General features: G+C 41.6%; 1 protein-coding gene across 7 annotated transcripts; it reads left to right on the top strand.

Annotated features, from left to right (window-relative positions):
• The first annotated feature begins 29 nt into the window (after window positions 1-29).
• LOC143517278 (uncharacterized) lies at window positions 30-6,345 on the top strand. 7 transcript variants are annotated; one of them, XM_077009602.1, is made up of 4 exons: window positions 41-566; window positions 1,382-1,497; window positions 4,692-4,975; window positions 5,802-6,345. In XM_077009602.1, the coding sequence occupies exons 1-4, from the start codon at window positions 526-528 to the stop codon at window positions 5,895-5,897; spliced, it is 537 nt and encodes a 178-aa protein (XP_076865717.1). In that variant the 5' UTR covers window positions 41-525; the 3' UTR covers window positions 5,898-6,345. The 7 variants fall into 7 exon arrangements, 4 of the variants coding, with proteins under 4 accessions (XP_076865717.1, XP_076865716.1, XP_076865720.1 ...); XM_077009601.1 differs by having other exon boundaries at window positions 5,799-6,345; XR_013131912.1 differs by having other exon boundaries at window positions 47-566; window positions 1,425-1,497.
• Window positions 6,346-18,612: the final 12,267 nt, after the last annotated feature.

Raw genomic sequence — 18,612 nt, 5'->3', positions numbered from 1 at the left:
CAGAGACACAAGTAAAAAAAATCCAACAGCTTATCTAAACATTTTTAGCAACTGCTTTTTAATCAAGATAATTGTATTTGAGAAAAGCATTTTCTGCACAAGGGAGTTAACACGTGCTACTTTTTCTTTCAGTGGTATAGAACCCCAGTATTATGTTCACTCAAATATAAAACAAACCTTTGAGGGTGATTTTCTTCATTCATTTCCAGCAAACCTACATAATGTGACGGGGGTATAGAGGTGGCCGGAGGTTGCATGTCAGGAGTTTTATTATCCATGACAATAATACAATTTAAATGAGTACGATGCAAAGCAAAGCAACAGAAATCCACAGCTCACAAAGAGCAAATGAACAAGCATAGAGTTTAAGTCTTCTCCTTTAAGGCACGGCGTAGTGCAGGACGTCAGAGACGCTTCCGTCCTCAAAGGAATGTGCAGCACTGGATTGCACAACCTGTGAGCATAAGAAGGGGTGCACACTGATAGTAAACAGGTGTTAGTAGTTAGGTGAATTGGACCGGGGAAATGGTTTGGTGCAAGGGGGTGTGTGCGAAGAGCGTGAGCGGGTGAGTGCACGCGCCCTCTTGTGGTCTCCTGGCCGACCCACCGTGACACATAGATTATTTTGAAATATTTAAAATGGATTATGTATTCAGGATTTAATACATTCATGTTAAAAATGTATCCAGGATTTACATGTTTTAAATCTTGCTGCCATTTAGCATGAAACATTCTAATGTGAAGGGTTTTTTTTTGCTTATTGCATTTAAATGACAGGTGTCTTATATTCCAAAGCATACCTTATAATCTCTTTTTTAGCCCATTAGTTATATTTGTGAAGCACACAACTTTTCTGATCATGGCAGTAAATTTACCAGCACTCTATATTTTTATGCTTTTAGGCTTAAACACATTCTATTCAGGCAATCCTCCAAAACTACGATTGCCTGTATGAAAATGACTCCTAGTATTGTTATATGCATTTTATGTTTCCTGGGTTTCATTTTTATATATTTGCATGTGTGAAGTGTTGTCTGTTCTTAAACCTGCTTACAGAGAGCAGATCAAAGTAGAACATTTATAAATCATTTGTTGTCACGTTGAGGACCCCGGCCCCTCCCTTTTGGGCGTGTGTATACGTGGTCCACGTGCATTGTTTGCGTCTGTGAAACTCCGTGGTGAGGGCTATGTCGCGTGATAATCTGTCTCACCTGTGAATCGTCTCGTAATCACATGGGGCTAGTGTGGTCTGTCTATTTAATGTGCGCTCGCGCAGTGTCCTGTGCTCGTCGTTGTCTACAGTCTACACGTTGTGTTGCTGTTTCTCGTGCGCTATTGCGCAATATCTGTCTATAATAAAAGTGACGTCTGTCGCCACAAGAGGGATCCGTGTCTCATCCTTCACCACGACCCCATCGTCACAGAACGACGAGCCGACCAGAGACACCAGGACCATGCCGGGCTACGCAACCCGGCCGAAGAAGGCTCCTCGCCCGAGTAAGCAGCGTCACCGCACTTCGTCCTCCCCCCCGCGCCGCGACTCTACGCCAACTCTGGCGCAGCTGAAGCGGGACCCCGAGTGCGCCTACCTACTGTGCGCGGCTCGGGAGACCTCCATACCAGAGTTGACGGAGTTGAGTACCGCAAGACAGCGGCGCGGGTGTGGCAGGAGAGACACTCCGCGCCTCCACGGGAGCTCTCGCCCATACGGGTTAACGTCCCCGAGCTATACGGAACAGGGACGACACCAAAGGGCGAGCTCGAGGGGGACTCCTCCCCGCGCCACAAGATCGGACCCACGCAGGAGCAGCTGGAGACAGACCCAGTCTGTGCGTCCCTGCTGCGACAGGCGCGGGTGCACCACGACCGCAGCACTGAAACAGCACTAATTAATATAGTAAATTACCTGAGATTGAATAAGGATGCAGGCAAACTGTCAGTCCTTTTTCTGCTAGATTTAAGTGCCGCTTTTGACACCACTGATCATGAAATACTTCTTGATCAACTACAGAGCTGGGTAGGCCTTAGTGGCTTAGTCTTAGACTGGTTTAGATCGTACCTAACTGGGCGTGATTACTATGTTGCATTAGGTACCTCTTCCTCCACACGTCAAAAAATAACATGGTGTCCCCCAAGGATCAATTCTTGGGCCTTTACTGTTCAACCTATATATGCTTCCGTTACCACATATCATTAGCAAACAAGGTATTCGTTATCATCAATATGCATATGACACTCAACTTTACATTTCTCTAGAACCTAAAGCCTTTAAATCAATTTGCTCACTGTTTGACTGCATAGGTGATATACAGACATGGATGTCTGACATTTTTCTGCAATGAAGTAAAGAGAAGACAGAGGTTCTTGTTCTTGGTAGTGATTCACAAAGGAATGATGTCCAGATTTATTTAAATCAAATGAATTTGAATGCAAAACAATGTGTTAAGAACCTGGGCGTCACTTTTGATAATGAGCTCAGCTTCAAATCACACATCATGACTACATGCAAGACAGCTTTTTTTCACCTTCGAAACATCGCTAAGGTCCGAGAAAGCTCTCTCCTGCTGACAGTGAAAAACTTGTCCATGCATTTATCACATCAAGGCTAGATTATTGTAACGCTGTTCTATCTGCTCTTCCAAAGAGCTCTATTTCTCACCTACAGCGAGTTCAGAACTTCTGAAGGGTCCTGACCCGCAGGAGAAAGAGAGACCATATTTCACCTGCACTTCACTCACTGCACTGGTTACCTGTCAGTTTTAGAATAGATTTGAAGGTTTTTAAATGTCCTCATAGGCGTGCTCCTCTTTACCTCAGTGAAATGATGATTAGATATGTTCCAGTCAGGTCTCTCAGGTCTTCAAACAGTAATCTACTGGTGATTCCTAAAAGCCAATTAAAGATTGGCAAGGGTGCTTTTAGCCACTATGGCCCAAAACTATGGCCCAAAACTCTGGAACTCTTCCTGAGAGGCATTTCATCACTGCACAGAAGGCACTGAAGGCTTCTACTGATAGGTTGTTACATCTCAGTCCTGTGGACCATCATAGGTTTGTCTCTATAACTACAGCTTGCTAACAAGCTCCTACTATAATGTGTTAGTGTGGCAATGTTCAGCTACCTGGATGACCATTCAACAGAGTGTTTCGATATTCTCCAGACAGCTAAACAGAGTATTAGCAGATATGCTTTCTGTTTTCTTGTGCAACATTTACATTACATTTACATTTAGGACATTTAGCAGACACTCGTATCAAGATTTAATTACAAAGTGCTTTGCATCTGTTCACAGAATACATCCTAGAGAGGAGCATAGATTGGTCAGAATTCAAGATACCCTTGAGCCAGACAACTACTAAAGTACAGGAATCAATGCCAAAACCTAGTATTGCAAATAACAGTAATTAAAAACTGATACTTAGAAGTGCAAATAACCATAAACAAATAAAAAAGGACAAGTGCTATCTGCAGAGTTAGTGGTCATTTGTCATCTGCAACAGCTACTGGGATTCTATTCAATCACGAGACACTGCATTATAGTAAAAAAAAAGTGCTTACCATGTAGGTTTTGAGATGTCACGTGTCACAAGGAAATGTTTCTTGTTATTTCCCCTTCTTCTGGTGCTGACAGTGCAATTTGTTTTGTTCTTGAGAATCAATTTCAGAGGTTAGGGTTAGAGATTAGGGGTGGTCAATAGCTTATGTATCTTTATTATTTATTGCCATTTGTCAGTGTCCAATGCATAGCTGAGAGCAAGCTATTAAACAGAAGGTCCCAGTGTGTGTCTCACAGACTACATGATTATCAGATGGCACAGCATGCATACTGGATGTTATTGAATAATCACCACCAGACCAAAGAGTCAAAGTCAAAGTCAAATTTATTTATATAGTGCTTTTTACAACACATGTTGTCACAAAGCAGCTTTACAATCGTATGGGTCCAGATCCCTAATGAGCAAGCCAAAGACGACAGTGGCAAGGAAAAACTCCCTATGATGGTGGGGATTAGGAAGAAACCTCGTGAGGACCAAGACTCAAAAGGGAACCCATACTCCATTGGGCGGCCCGCTAGCACAAATGCGTATTTGTGGTCAAAAAGTAGTTTTATAGTTATAGTTGTGGTTCTAGTTCCCCGGCCAAGTAGACACAGTCCTTTCAGTGTAGATGGTGAGCCTCAGGTAGGAGCTAGCATCAGTATGTCCTCTTGCGGCAACGGCACATCCAACCCCGTCATTAGTACATCCACCGGCAAGCCAGACTATCTCCTAGGTGCTTGTAGGTGCTTGCATGTAATCATCTTAGGTAGAAAGAAGCATGCAAAAGGATAGACAATACAGGTTGAGTGTGTGGACATCAATTTAAACAACCATTGATTTAAACATACATAGCTCATGTGCCAGTGATTAGCATGTGGCTCTGGCAGGCTAATCTATATCAGCATAACTAAAGGGAGGTGTTCAGAGGTGACCACAGTCATGAGGGCTCACTGAAACATTGCTTTCTAGCCAAATCATTATCACAACTAGAGTGACACAGCTCTCAGTCACCACAAAGTCACAGCTCTCAGTCGCCACACCCAGAACAAATCGCATTTCGCAATATTTAACATGAGGAATATTAATTTAAGATTAAGCAAACTCCTTCCTGCATAAAGTGCAAATAACACTATTTTTGTTTGTACTTCCAAGAACCCCGTGAGCCTCGAGGAGTTGCAGCAAGATCCCGTGGTTGCGTTTCTGCTGCGTCAGGCGCAGGCTACCACGGAAGAGGCATTGGCAGAACATCTGCGCCAAGCTGTGTGGCGGGTGTGGCGAGAGAGATGCCTGCCTTCCTCCAGAGACTCCTCGCCGCTGAGAGTCGGCGCCGTGAAGATCTGCGGAGAAGACCCCCGAGAATGAGTTTGAGGGGGAGGAGTTGGAAGAGGAGGACAGCTCCCCGCCGTCAGTATACTCGGTCCCCACAGAGTGTTACGGTGAGAGTGAGGAAGAGGAAGAAAGGGGAAGTTCCCCGGTGGGGTCCTCGGGAGGAGGAAGGCGAACGTCGGCAGGCATAGCCTGCGGCGCACCCCCCAAGGGCTTCCAGAGAGACTGGTAGCGTGCCCACTGAGAGGGCTGCACGGGCGTCCACCAGCCTAAATACTAATGGACATATATATGAGAAATTAGCAACACTTTTTTCATTGTTGAGCAATCAGTACATTTTTCAGCCTGGGTGTGGGTGTAGATGTTCCCCTCATCTACCCCCACTGACTAGCCCTTTCAGTTCCTTCTGACAATTCCTTCTCAGCTACCCTTAGCATACAGCTTCACAATTTCATGAGTAAGGCAGGCAGCTAGAAATCCCTGTGCACCTGTTTCTAATGACCTAACATATACCTGCCACACAGGTTCTCTCATTCACTTTCACAGAACACTATATCCAGCCTTAGTGTAGTTAAAGCAATACACTTTGGGACATGTAGTTTTCTACCATTTGCTACCAGTTTCCAATCTCACCCTTCAACTCATGACCTTGGGTTTGTGAAAGGTGCCAATTTTTATAGCCTGTGTTTGCTTGTCAGTATAGTGCCCCTCATGAACAAACCTCTAATGTCTGTGGGCTTTTTAATTTAATAAACATGCTAATGAGCTAAGCAACTCATTATGTCTCCATGTATAAAACTACCCTTACACACAGGTGAAATGTGCTTCTACATCCAACCTGTTCAATGTTTCATGGAGTTGGAAAGACATTGGTAGTTGATCTAAGGATAAAAATGTAATACCACTAATGCCATTCATCTCTTCCAAATCCAGCAGGTAATTCTTCGCTTCTGTACACTTGAAGCCATAGACTCTGATGAATCTGTAAGGCTGCTGCTTCACGACATGCTTCCTTTTCTTGCTCATGAATAAAACGTATTCATCCACTCTCTAGCTTCTCTGAGGCCTTAATGAATGAATCAAGGCTACAAATTAGCTTTAGAGGTCTGGGCTGCCAGGGCCAAATGCAACTGGCTATGGCTTTGATTGATGAGCTCTACATATGCTACCTTGACCTATCATCCAATATACAACACAAAAAAATGACACTTCAAGTAATACCTTTTCATTTTCACTCTAACGATCAGTCCACCTACATTGCGCTACACATTTTATTCATAAGAATAGAAGTGATTACCATTCACTGGGATACTTTCCTCCATAGTACATGCTCTTGTCACCAGTCTCCAGCCCATGGAGTCACTTGGTTTTGGTCCAGTTAGGCCTGGCATCGCAGCCTATGAATGAACTAACTAAATTGGGAGGAAACACTATAAATACTAACAAAGTTAAATAGCATACATTTAAATTGTACTTGCAAGCCTTGAGGACTTCATATTACAAGACACCACTCGCATTCCCCCTGCAGATATGGCTGGAACTAGGGATGTTATGTGTTACATCAAGGAATCGGTGCTTGTGTTGAACTCACTGATCAACTTTCAATTAAGCATCAAAGTGTCAACGCTAGCTTATTAAATCTGTGAAAAATCACTTTGGTTCGTCATTTGGCAGTAAATCATCTGACTGGTTTGGTTTTGGGGGTGTAGCTTTAAAACCTAAGGGGATTCTGGGTAATAAGATGCCTGGAAATTAGATTAGAAATTAGATCGTTGTTTATCATTACATTCATCAGCATTTCTGATGAAGTCATGCAGAAACTTTTATCTGCTATTAACAATAAACTTTAATAATGAAAATTAGGTTCAAGGTGCATAATTAGCTTTATGAGTATTCATACTCATAAATGCACTCATTGTTTGGTGGTTAAGGAACCAGTCTTGTGACCGGAGGGTCATGGGTTCAATTCCCAGGCCTGAGGATTAGGCGCTTAACCCCAACTGCTCCCTGGGCAACGAGCTAAGGCTGCTCACCGCTCTGGGCATGTGTGCACCACAGCCCCCTAGTAATCACTAGTGTGTGTTCTGACTGCACAAATGGGTAAATGCGGAGGGCAAATTTTGATTGGGGTGAAAAATCACAATTGACAAAATGTGGCAACTTAACTAATTCACTCACTCAGTATTTATAATACATACTGATGTTGTAGGTACAGTGCTTGCTGTTTAAAGTACAGTACTTGCTCTGCCCTCATTCAAGACAATGTAGATCCAATAGTAATATGACTAACAGTGAATTGTGCAACAATAAACAAATACACAGCTCAGGATTCAGAGCAACTCTCCACATCACAGACAGGCAACCAGAATCAAAAACTAGTCCATTCTATAAATACAAAATAATGTAGGACTGTATGTATTCTCATACTGTGATTCAGTGTTGTTTGTTCAGTGAAATGTGATACATTTGTTTTTAGATATCAACAAATTTATTTAGATGTAAAAACTTGACAGCAGCATGGTTCATGCCAGAAGATCCACACATGCCACTTCAGATGCCACAGCTGCAGAGCAACGTGATGTCGCTTTCCCTCCTTTGGAACGGTCTGAAGATCCACCTCTCAATTGGTCATACTAGTCTCTTCAGTACCATGTAACAAAAGCACCATCTTTTTGATGTCAGGGCAAATGAAAGAAGTGAAATGATTTAAAACAAAACCCAGTTGGAAGACTTAGATTTTTAAATAAAAATGATGGAGATTTTACTGCCACAACGTTGCAGTAAAAGTTCATATTTTATGCAGCTGGAATGTATCTGCATCCCAGTCCACACCTCCATGAGCAGTACCCTTACATACACTCGAATCTACATAATATATGTAAATACATTAAACATTATTATTACACATTACTGTTAAACACTGTGGGGTACCTTAAGCATTCCTTACTTGTTTATGCTAGCTGAAGGTATTGAAATTGTGTAGCTAATATATTTCCAAGATCCTAAAGAAAATGATCAAATAAGGTTTAATAGTACAAATAGTTCAATAGTAGAACTATATATATTTTTTCATTATGGTGTTTTAAAGTGTTCTTGCACTAAATCATTTGTATTTGAATTGGAAATTTTGTTTCACAGTATTATTTGATTTTGCAGTGTTATTGTGGCATTGAAAGGTTTAAATTGAAGTTAAAATTTATATTTGCTGTTCAGTTACTTTACAACGTCTTTTCTGGTTTTAACCTTTCTTAAATTATTAAAGCTCATGTTACTTTATATATATCAGAATTATTCCAGTCAGTTCTGCACAGTGAGGTAGCTATGCAGAATTAAAATTTTAAGATCTGACATCACTCATTTCTGTCTGATAGGGCTATACTGAGTTATCATATTGGAATTGATATTAGGAGAGAAAAAGTGTGATTGCCGCACCTATTTCTCATGACAAACCATTCTGAAACTCAACTCACATCTTCTCAGCAAAAACGGCTTTGTATTAACAAACTACCTCAACCACACTCCACCTGGCTCTCACCCACCTTGACAACAAAGACTGTTGCTTTCGAATGCTGTTCATTAACTTCAGTTCAGCATTCTCTGCTGACCCACGACTGTAGTGCAAAGTACAGCTCAAACCACATCATCAAGTTCGCTGATGACACAACTATAGTTGGCCTCATCAGCAACAAGGATGAGTCAGCGTACAGGGAGGAGGTGCAGGACCAACAATCCCTAAATGTGGATAAAACCAAAGAGATGGTTGTTGACTTCAGAAGAGCACCATGTAACCACCACCCGCTGAACATCAATGGCTCTGCTGTGGACATTGTGAAGAACACCAAGTTCCTCTGTGTCCACATTGCAGAGAACATCACCTGGGCCATCAACACCACATTCATAACAAAGAAAGCCCAGCAGCACCTCTACTTCCTGCGGAGACTAAGGAAAGCACACCTTCCATCTCCCATCCTCACCATGTTCTACAGAGGGACTGTAGAGAGCACCCAGAGCACCTACATTACCATCTGGTTCGGGAGCTGCAACATCTCGGAGCGCAAGACCCTACAGTGGATAGTGAGGACAGCCGAGAAGATCATTGGATCATTGGACAGTCTCTCTCCCCTCCATCAGTGACATCTACACCACACGCTGCATCCGCAAAGCCCCCAGCATTGTGGATGACCCATCCCACCCATCACACGGACTCTTCACTTTTTCACCGTCCAACAGAAGATACAGGAGCATCCGAGCCTCCACCTCCAGACTCTGTACCAGCTTCGTCCACCAGGCAGTCAGGCTCCTTAACTCTCAGAGACAGAACTGACAGCCCCCCCCCCCCACCAACACTGATCTGACCCCACACATACACACACACACACACACACACACACACACACACACACAAAAAGTCTGCACTAAACCCCACCTTCCGCCCCACACACACACACACACACACACACACACACACACACACACACACACACACACACACACACACACACACACACACACACACACACACACACACACACACACACACAGCATACAATGACTGAAATGACTCCATCCCCACTGGAAATATTAACTGCTCTCACACAGGATCTATTAACTCTACCTCAGAACTGCTGTGTTCATGTATGTTCCATATGTCACAGTATGTCACTCATCTCTGACACCACTCACTGTACCAGCTCTACACTGTCATGTCTCTCAATTATCTCTGGTCTGTTGTATTTATTGTAGTGTTGTGGTACTGTTATTGCACATTTTGGTACTACATGTTGCACTTTTTGCACATTGCACATTGTTACCCTGTTGCACTTTATGTCTTCTATTGTATTGTTGATTCGTGTTGATCTGGGGGAATGTAATTTTGTTACACTGTGTACCTGTACTCAGGCGTAATGACAATAAAAGCCTCTTGACTTGACTACTTGACAAAATTATTTTATTGTAAGTTTAATTGTAGTTTATCCACAAGAGGGCAGTGTTGGTCAGCCTAAACAACCTGCCAAAGCAACAGTAAGCAGAACCTGGGGCTCACAACAGCTGAAAAGTTAGTATTCCTTAATTGGTTGTTAAGTTTTTAAAGAGCATGAAAAGCAGGGGTCATGCATTTTTCCAATAAAAAGCTAAAAGGTTTTACACTTGACCCTACACTAAACTCATGGAACCATGTCCTGAGTAAAGAAAAGTGCAAACCAAACAAAGAAACCAATAGCAAACTACTCCATTCCTAATTTAAAGTTAGAACTTGAAGTGTCTCTGTGAAGGAGATTAGAGGTGAAATCTGGCAGCATTGTCTGGCATTGTGCTGATGCCGTGGTTAGATGTGCCATTGCCGCAAGAGGAAGTGCTGATACCAACTCCTACCTGAGGCTCACCATCTGCATTGAAGGGACTGTGACTACTTGGCCTGGAATTAGAACTATATATGAATCATAAATATGGACTTCTGCTAGTGGGCCGCCCAATGGAGGATGGGTTCCCTTTTTTTAGGCAGTAGCCAAGGGGATGTGGAGACTCTAGAGGTGCATCCTCTACAGTGTTGCCATAGTTACTTTGAAACAGTAATCCGACTACTGACTACTGACTACTTCTTTAAAAAGTAACTCAGTTAAGTTACTGACTACTTGCTTTTAAAAGTAACTAAGTTAGATTACTTTTAGTTACTTTCAGCAGAGGCTGATCCCCCGCCCCTATAACATGAAAATGACTACCAGTTCTGCCAATACTCACTTTATTGACATGTATTTTAACCGGAACATCAGAAATGACACTGGCATTTGTAAACTTTTTCTTGAAATAGGCTTACATGTTTTTTAAATAAATAAATAAGACAGTCTTTCTGTTCAACTCCGCCCACTTACAGGGTTGCCAACTGTCACGCATTGAGACACACGCATTTGACTGTCTTCACACGCTTACGCCACACTTCCGATATCTCACGCCGAAAAAAAAATCCAGTTTATTTACCTCTGATCCACATCTATGATTCAATGAGTTACTAGTTCGATCTGGCGCCAACCACCGGCGATCGATCGATCGCGATATAATACTGAATTTAGTCAATTTTACACCCCGCCCGGTAACAATTTACGTTCGCCGCCAAGCCCCGGTTTTTTTTTTTTTTTTCAGGTTTGACGTTGTGTTTTTGAAAGTAGACAGCACTCTGTCGCCAGGACAGAGTGTACAACGGACCTTAATGTTGTCTTCCTTAGCCGAAATAAAATCAAAATAATGCCTGTATTTCCAGCTGCTAAAGGCGAACCTCTCCTTCCATCTGACTTTGGCGCCGCAGAGCAGAGATGACGTAACCGCGTAAGAAACGTGTAGCCAAAAAATAAGAATGAATAAATATAACCTACGTTCCCCCGAAATGCAGAAATAGTAACGCACGATGTTTTAGATAAGTAACTTTAATCTGACTACTAGTTTTTAAATAGTAGTTGCGTTAGACTACTCGTTACTGAAAAAAGTAGTCCGACTACAGTAACACGTTACTAAGTAACGCGTTACCGGCATCACTGATCCTCTAGTTCTTTTACATAATAATGGTGTGTTTGGCATTCAGGAAACTGCTGTCACATTTGTACATTTTGTCAGACTTTTTTATTAATAGAGGAACACACAGAAATAGATGTAATAACACAATGGTTAAATCTTAAATGCTTTCTGGAACACATTCTTGGATGGGATGGATGCTTTCAGCAGACATGATTAACCATAAAAGTGCATGTCGTACATTCATACCTGTGCCATGTGGAGAGTAATAAACCTTTCTATTTGGTAAGTACATATACAATCTGTAAAGTATTTCTTTTTGTTAGGAGTTCTTTTGGCCTTCTTGTAAATATTGTGTTAAGAAAAAATATTACATTAATAGGCATGTTTTACTGCTCATTTGTAATATTACAAAGATATTGCATTTTGTAGTTTAAATGAGGCTCAGGGAGCAGCTACACTCCCAGTGGTCTCACAGTATCGTCCCACGTCTACTCATAGAAGTGTGAGGTCAGCATACACACACATTTTCTAACCCAGGTCTCGCAGGTAATGCAATACTCCTCGCACTACCTACTGACTGATTGTGTTACTTTGCCTACTGACTGATGTTGTCTGTCACACTCTTTTCCCACTCATTCCATTATAGAAATAAATCTTGCTATATAAATGTATCACATCCATTTGTAATATGACAGACTACTTAAAACATCAATGGAAATTATTTCTTCCTATTATATCCTTTCTACACATACACAGTAACAGTATCTCCAAACTGGGAGAAATTTTCTGGTTCAAGCCATACAGATTGGGGATCTTCCATTCACACAAGAAGGCTTGTTCACCTGCCTTTCATAGTGATTCTCCAAGGGACCTCCTTCCAGAAATAAATGACTTAACTCCCTGTAATAAAAATGTCTGTCAGGCTTTTGAAGAATGAGCTTCTAAATTAACTACTCTCTGCCTTAAATACTCTACACAGATTCATGCTGACACAGTGTCCTGAAGGTGGGGTGAATCACTGCCAATCCACTGAATGTGTTACTATAAACTGAATAAACGGATCATAAATTCCCAACATGGAGTTCACACGTCTAGCTATTTTGATTCCACTAATTCTGTCCTTCTGGATCAATAAGGTTATTTAAAAAGTTCATTTTATTCTCAGAAAGGACATTCAAAAAACAGGTATGTGCAAAGGGAGAAATGATAATATTATATTTTGCTAGAATAAAACATTCACACTGCAGACAACAAAGTGACTACAGTGTTCTACACGAATTATGGACACAATGTCCATGATAAAAAAAATCTGTGTCAACACATACTTTCAAGCAATGAACATGACAAAGTCAATGAAAGAAGAGAAGTGTTTTGCAAATGTTACGTCACCCATCTCCTCATTTAGAATGACTGATGCAAGGGCGGCTGTTTTATCTTTGACCCTGTGCTGGTAATGTTGATATGGGGATTCCTGCATGTGTCCATGTGGTTGTGTGCTGGATGAGTCAGTGACGAGGCAAAAACAATGACGATGGCCCTGACAGGTAACACAGGGTCCTGTATGAGCTGTAATTATAAGGGCCATATGAAACACTCGTGTAAGCCTTATATAGCTATCAGCAAATGAATGGCTGAACAAATGCACCGTGTTTTCATTTGGCTGAGTGCAGCAGGCGACAGCATGTCCTCATCGGCTGATAAGCAGCTGAGATGAAGTCATGATTAAAAGCTATTAGTGCAGGACCATATATCTCACACACACACACACAACCCAAGGCCCACCTCTTTTGCGTTCATTTGCCAAGAACTTTACGTGTTCTGACTTATTCCTTCACTCAAGATGAAGGTCTTCAGGCATATTGATTGCTTATTATAGATTTACATTATACGTTTAGAATTACTTGTAGACCACAAGCAAAAATACCCATTTGATCCATTTTGGTCATTCAGAGGCTGACCGGGAGAAGACAGCAATAAGTCTGAGCGACACCTGTTGACTCACTTCTGTCTCATTCACTCCTGACAGTGATGCATTCTGGGTGCTGCCACGTCATTGCTTCAAGGATCCTGCCATCAAGAGTTCCCAAGGTGCCTGGAGTCTGGAGCACTAACAGCTCTGGACACACAATACAAGAGCAAAGCCAGCAAAGCCAAGGTGGTCCAGGGTGTATTAATGGCAGTGAGCCTGCTGGTGTCACTGTAGCCTCTTCATCCTGGCACCTAAAGGTGACCCCTGACTGTTAAGGTAACTCTGACATACCTAATGTGTAATCCTGAGATAGAGACGCCCCTCTTTCAATGTACACATGTATTTGTAGAAACACGTTGTGAGAACCATGTGCATTAGTGGGGCCCAACAAGTCTGGCCTTACTACTGTGCAGAATTTCAGCATTCATACACTTCTTCATTCACTCTCGGGCACCAGCGTGCTCTTGCACACAAGACACAGGAAGTGAGCTGCACAGGCAGGGTGATGTGGTTGACCAGACAGCGTTGTTTTCAGTTTGTGCCAGGCTGCTACATTTTAATGTTTATTTTAACGCATGTTCGAGCTGACACTGATTTAGTAAGACGTTCATTTTGGTGATTCACAGTAGAAACATTAACTGGATTTGAAAGGCTCACCACAAACGATATGATAGTGTGGACCAAACCAGGAGATTGCACAGTTACAGCAACATATTAGCTTTTTGTCTTGTTCCCTCAACAAATGTCTGAAAGGTTTTGTGACTCTTACTCATGCTATGGTAATCTACTAAGCTACTAAACAGCTTATCGTTATGGGTGTGTCAACAGCAAGGAAGCTATAGTATATTACGCAATGTTCAGGATCAACTGGTGAATCAGTATGATATACAGTGTTCGATTCCCAAAATATTCATATATTCATATAATGTTAATTTGAAGTATTAGAACTTTTAAAAGACTTCATAATAACATCTTTTTGGGCGTTTCCTGAAAAAGAACAAACAGGTTGAAGCATTGTAGAGCTGCAGCTACAGAGTTCTTCAGCTTGCTCTTCCACGGGAATGATTTAAGTGTTAGGTCTAACCTTTCTGCACAATCAGGAATCATTATATTGGTAATTTTAAAGATAGTTTTCTAAAATAGCTGAAATCCTAGAGATATTTAATTCCAACTAATATTCAACTGCTAATGAAAGTCATGATTAATGTGTTTACGTGGAATAAATTTTTTTTTAATGTTTTTGGAACATTGCTATTTTTGGTGCACTGTGAACAGACTGGAACCATTACCATGGCAAAATACTATTTCAGTCTTCCATTAACATCAGAGTATCACAAGAATGCAACATGTCCATACTGACTGATGAGAGACTTTGTCAGACATGCCAGAAAAGTACATCATAAAATACCAAACTCATTTCTGATAAGGATGATCTCATAGTGCCTGGTTCCTGGTTATTTCTGAGAACTTTGTATTCCTGTTCTATCGTCTGTGTTCCACTGTAGCCACACTTAAACTAAGATCCCCAAGGCAGAATCTGTATCATGTGTTCTCTGCTGCGAAACTGCTGCATTATCATTACCTAAAACAATCTTACATCAGTCTTACACAACTGATTACACTGCTGTAATAAGTTGTCTGCCAAGAAGCCTTTCTTTTATTCATTTCAGCTATGATCCACCAGGTCAACATTTAGTCAATAACATATCACAACCAAAGGGGCCTCTGCTAACACAATTTTTTAATTCTAACTTTTGGTTTATGCGTTAGAATATCCAATATAATAAATTACCTTGGGCAACATATATCAGTATGAAGGCAGACATGCCTGAGTTTAGATCTTCCTCCTCGGCTGGAGGATAGTGGTATTGAATGGCTAGCACATGATTCACAACAAATTTTCCAGTCATATTGGTCCAGCTTGATTTGATCTCACAAATCAAGGTTCCGCTACGGTATTGAATAGAACTACCCATGTACTCATGTTGTTTCATAGCCTTATTATACATGTAGCTCTAGACTCTTGTTATTTTTAAAGCAGGAAATCGTTGTCATGACTCAACTTCTGTGGTGGTCGTGTGGCTGCAAGGTCGCTGTCATGGTGTTGCCGGTTATGCAAACAGAATGAATGGCTAGCTGGTGGTATTGAATGGCTAGGTGATGCTATGTGACAATATTTCCAATAACCGGTTTCTCCTGCATTGAAAATTTAAAACAAAAATGCAACAAAATGGGCAGGAGTACTGATAAGAGTTCTGAGTTGAGAATCTGATTTGCAGTTATGTTTTTCTAGCTGCTCCATGCATAACCTTCACAACTTTGTAGGCTGATTGTCAACGAGATTAATACAAAAGTAAAGCATCATTGACTTTTTTCTATCATCATGTATTGTCTTAACAATGCATCGCTATCACATCTATTGACATGATACACCATTTGATCATACCGTCTTGACTATTGCTGAAATGGGTGTGTAAACTCTTGACGTGAAAATATCAGAGTTAGTGAACTGACTCAGTGTAAGGCAGTATCTAACAGGAAGACCTAGTCACTGTGTTAATAATCACAGTTATGAAGTCATACACACATATCCTATGAATCAGTGTCCCTTGTAATGAACTTTGAGTCAGGTTTTTTTTAAAACAAAGCTGTTTAGTTTTTCACAGGTATGGTGTAACACATTTTTTTTTCTTTCAAGCTGTCATTTTATTTGTCACACATAAATTTTTTTCTTCCGAGATAATATCTCAAAATGTGCACTAAGATATATATATATATATATATATATATATATATATATATGTATACATGTTAGATATAATGCACATGCTTCAATTTTTGTTTAAGGGAAACTTATGGTAAAGAAACAGTCTTGACTAAAATGAATAAATATGGCACTGGCCAAGAGTTTAGCAGGTATCACTACACTGGCTCGCGTTCCTGATTGCATGTTTAGTGTCCCTCATTCTGTGTCAAGACTGATTTGTCAATGAGAAATTGATGGGGATTAGGCCACCATTTGTCCTCCAGGTATTTTCTCTCCCCCTGAGCTCGTTGGTGCGTTCCCGAGAAGGCGGCAGGACAGGACTTGCTGCCAGAGGATAATTATGGAGGAATTTCAGTGGGACTTCATGCTCCCCAACACAGAGTTGGATCCTAGTAATGCAAGCCACAACGCTGCTAGAATTGTGTGTGTGTGTATGTGCGTGTGTACTGGGTCAACTGGCTAATTCTGATATTTTCACACATGAAGAGTTTTGAAAGACCAAAAGATGACATCACTTTACACGCCCATTCCAGCAATAGTGAAGACGGTATGATCAAATGGTGCTGCAAAACCTCCATTAGAGCCATGGTTTACATCTGTGGGAGGGGGAAATTAATAGCATTCCTCTTTAACCGTCAGCCAACAACAAAGCACCTTACTGAAGCTTTCACTCGATCGTGACCTCATCTGTGTTCTGTGACTCTGCGCACAAAGCCACAAACCATCTTCCATCTTCTTTCGCAAGTGTCCCTACCCTGAAAAGAGACCTGATGAGTCTTTGTTCTCTCCGACAGGCACAAGACTACTTCACCAAACACAAACACTGCTTAAAGACTACATTGATGAACTGTCCAAACAGACTGTCAGTGTGACCATGTTCCTGTAAAATAGGAAAAGTAGTACAGTACAGAAGCTTGGTACTGGCTGGTACACCAGTAAAGTACCAGACACTAGGGCTTGAAAGATCCTTACACTTGTTACCCAGTTTAAACACACTCAAACAGCTGCATATGAAGTAGAACAGGAGACTGCAGACACTACACTCTGAGCAGGAGAAATGCGACTGTGTGGAATCAGAAAAGAAAATGACACATCAGAGAAAACATCCGGACCTGCAGGAGCAAGTTGAGCTATGGAACTCTAAAACACACACGCACACACAGGCTGCTGAGTAATTATAGGTTAACGTAGTCACAAGACTGGATAAACAAGTTTCATCCACAGGCAAAGTAGTGCGAATGAAGGGCAAAAGGCAGACAGTGGAAACCAGCAAAACTGAAATACTTGCACACTAAAATAGAGGCGGAGAAAGACAGGGCGGGAGGGCTAGGACCTGAAAGTGTGCGTTTTGTTCCCTGGGTCTCATGAACCACAGCAAAGCAGACATACATGGTAATCGCACAAATAAACACAGGCAAGTAATGCACAGCCATTGGTGTGGACACAACGCAAATCATTTATACACATGCGTACACACAAATGTCCATGCTCTTGCTGTGAATGCAGTGTACAGACACAATCAGACTAATGATTACCAGGTCTTCAGCTTTAGAGGTAGCTAACCTGGTCCTTGTGTGTGTTTTAGCGTCATGCGTAGATTACAAATCACACACCGCAAATTACATAGCCACTGCCAGAAGGTAAAAGCTCTTCTTTGAATCCCAAACAGAGAGTAGACCTCAGAAGCTTTCCTTTCTCACATTGTACATTTATTGAATTGTTTACATTCAGTGTAGTACAGTAGAGGAGGACCTTTGGTTTCCACAACACTGCTAGTTCTGCACCATGGTGATGGAGCGAGGGTAGTGGTCTTACGGGGTAATCTGTAATGGAGACTGGTGTGGTTGCAGACTGAAGGTGGGAAAGTGAAGATATACCAACATGCTGTACTGGCTTAATGTATTTGCCATGAAATAGTCACCAACGCAATTTAAGGGGCAAGTCATCAACTGTTATCAGGAAGCTGTTAACAGCTTGTTTCTTGTACTGTGTTTGAGCCAATCCTTCAGGATTTTAGAACTCTTTAGGAACTCAGGAATTAGGAAACCTTCTTGCTGGCTTTTTGCTCTCAAGAGTAAAGAAAGACTTTGAATGCAAACTAATCCTATGGATCGTTGTTCACCCGGAGGCACACTAGACTAGGCAGAGGTTTGGGGTGTGGAAGGACCAGAGGGGTGTGTCCGATGTGTGGAAGGAAGAATAAAGCTGAGCACCACCTCCAACAAGTGCCTACACGGCACACCCCTCACCTCAACTCCCCCTCTACTCCCCCTCTACTCCAGCCAATGGTATCACATGGCGCGACAGAATTCAAAAAGCTAACCGCCGTCATTGGTTTATATATGAGATCATTCACAGACAAGGCGCTCCACAGTGGGGAGGAGGAAGGTGCTCAGATATTGAGCATACAACAAATTTTTAAGAAAAGCATTTAAACAAAAATAAATAAACATCACTATGAGTAATGGCAGTAGATGAATAGTTAATTTAGTAATATGCCTATT

The sequence above is a fragment of the Brachyhypopomus gauderio genome, chromosome 6, assembly GCF_052324685.1.
Source record: "Brachyhypopomus gauderio isolate BG-103 chromosome 6, BGAUD_0.2, whole genome shotgun sequence".
NCBI classification, from domain to species: Eukaryota; Metazoa; Chordata; class Actinopteri; order Gymnotiformes; family Hypopomidae; genus Brachyhypopomus; species Brachyhypopomus gauderio.
This window is presented reverse-complemented; position numbering and strand designations above follow the sequence as displayed.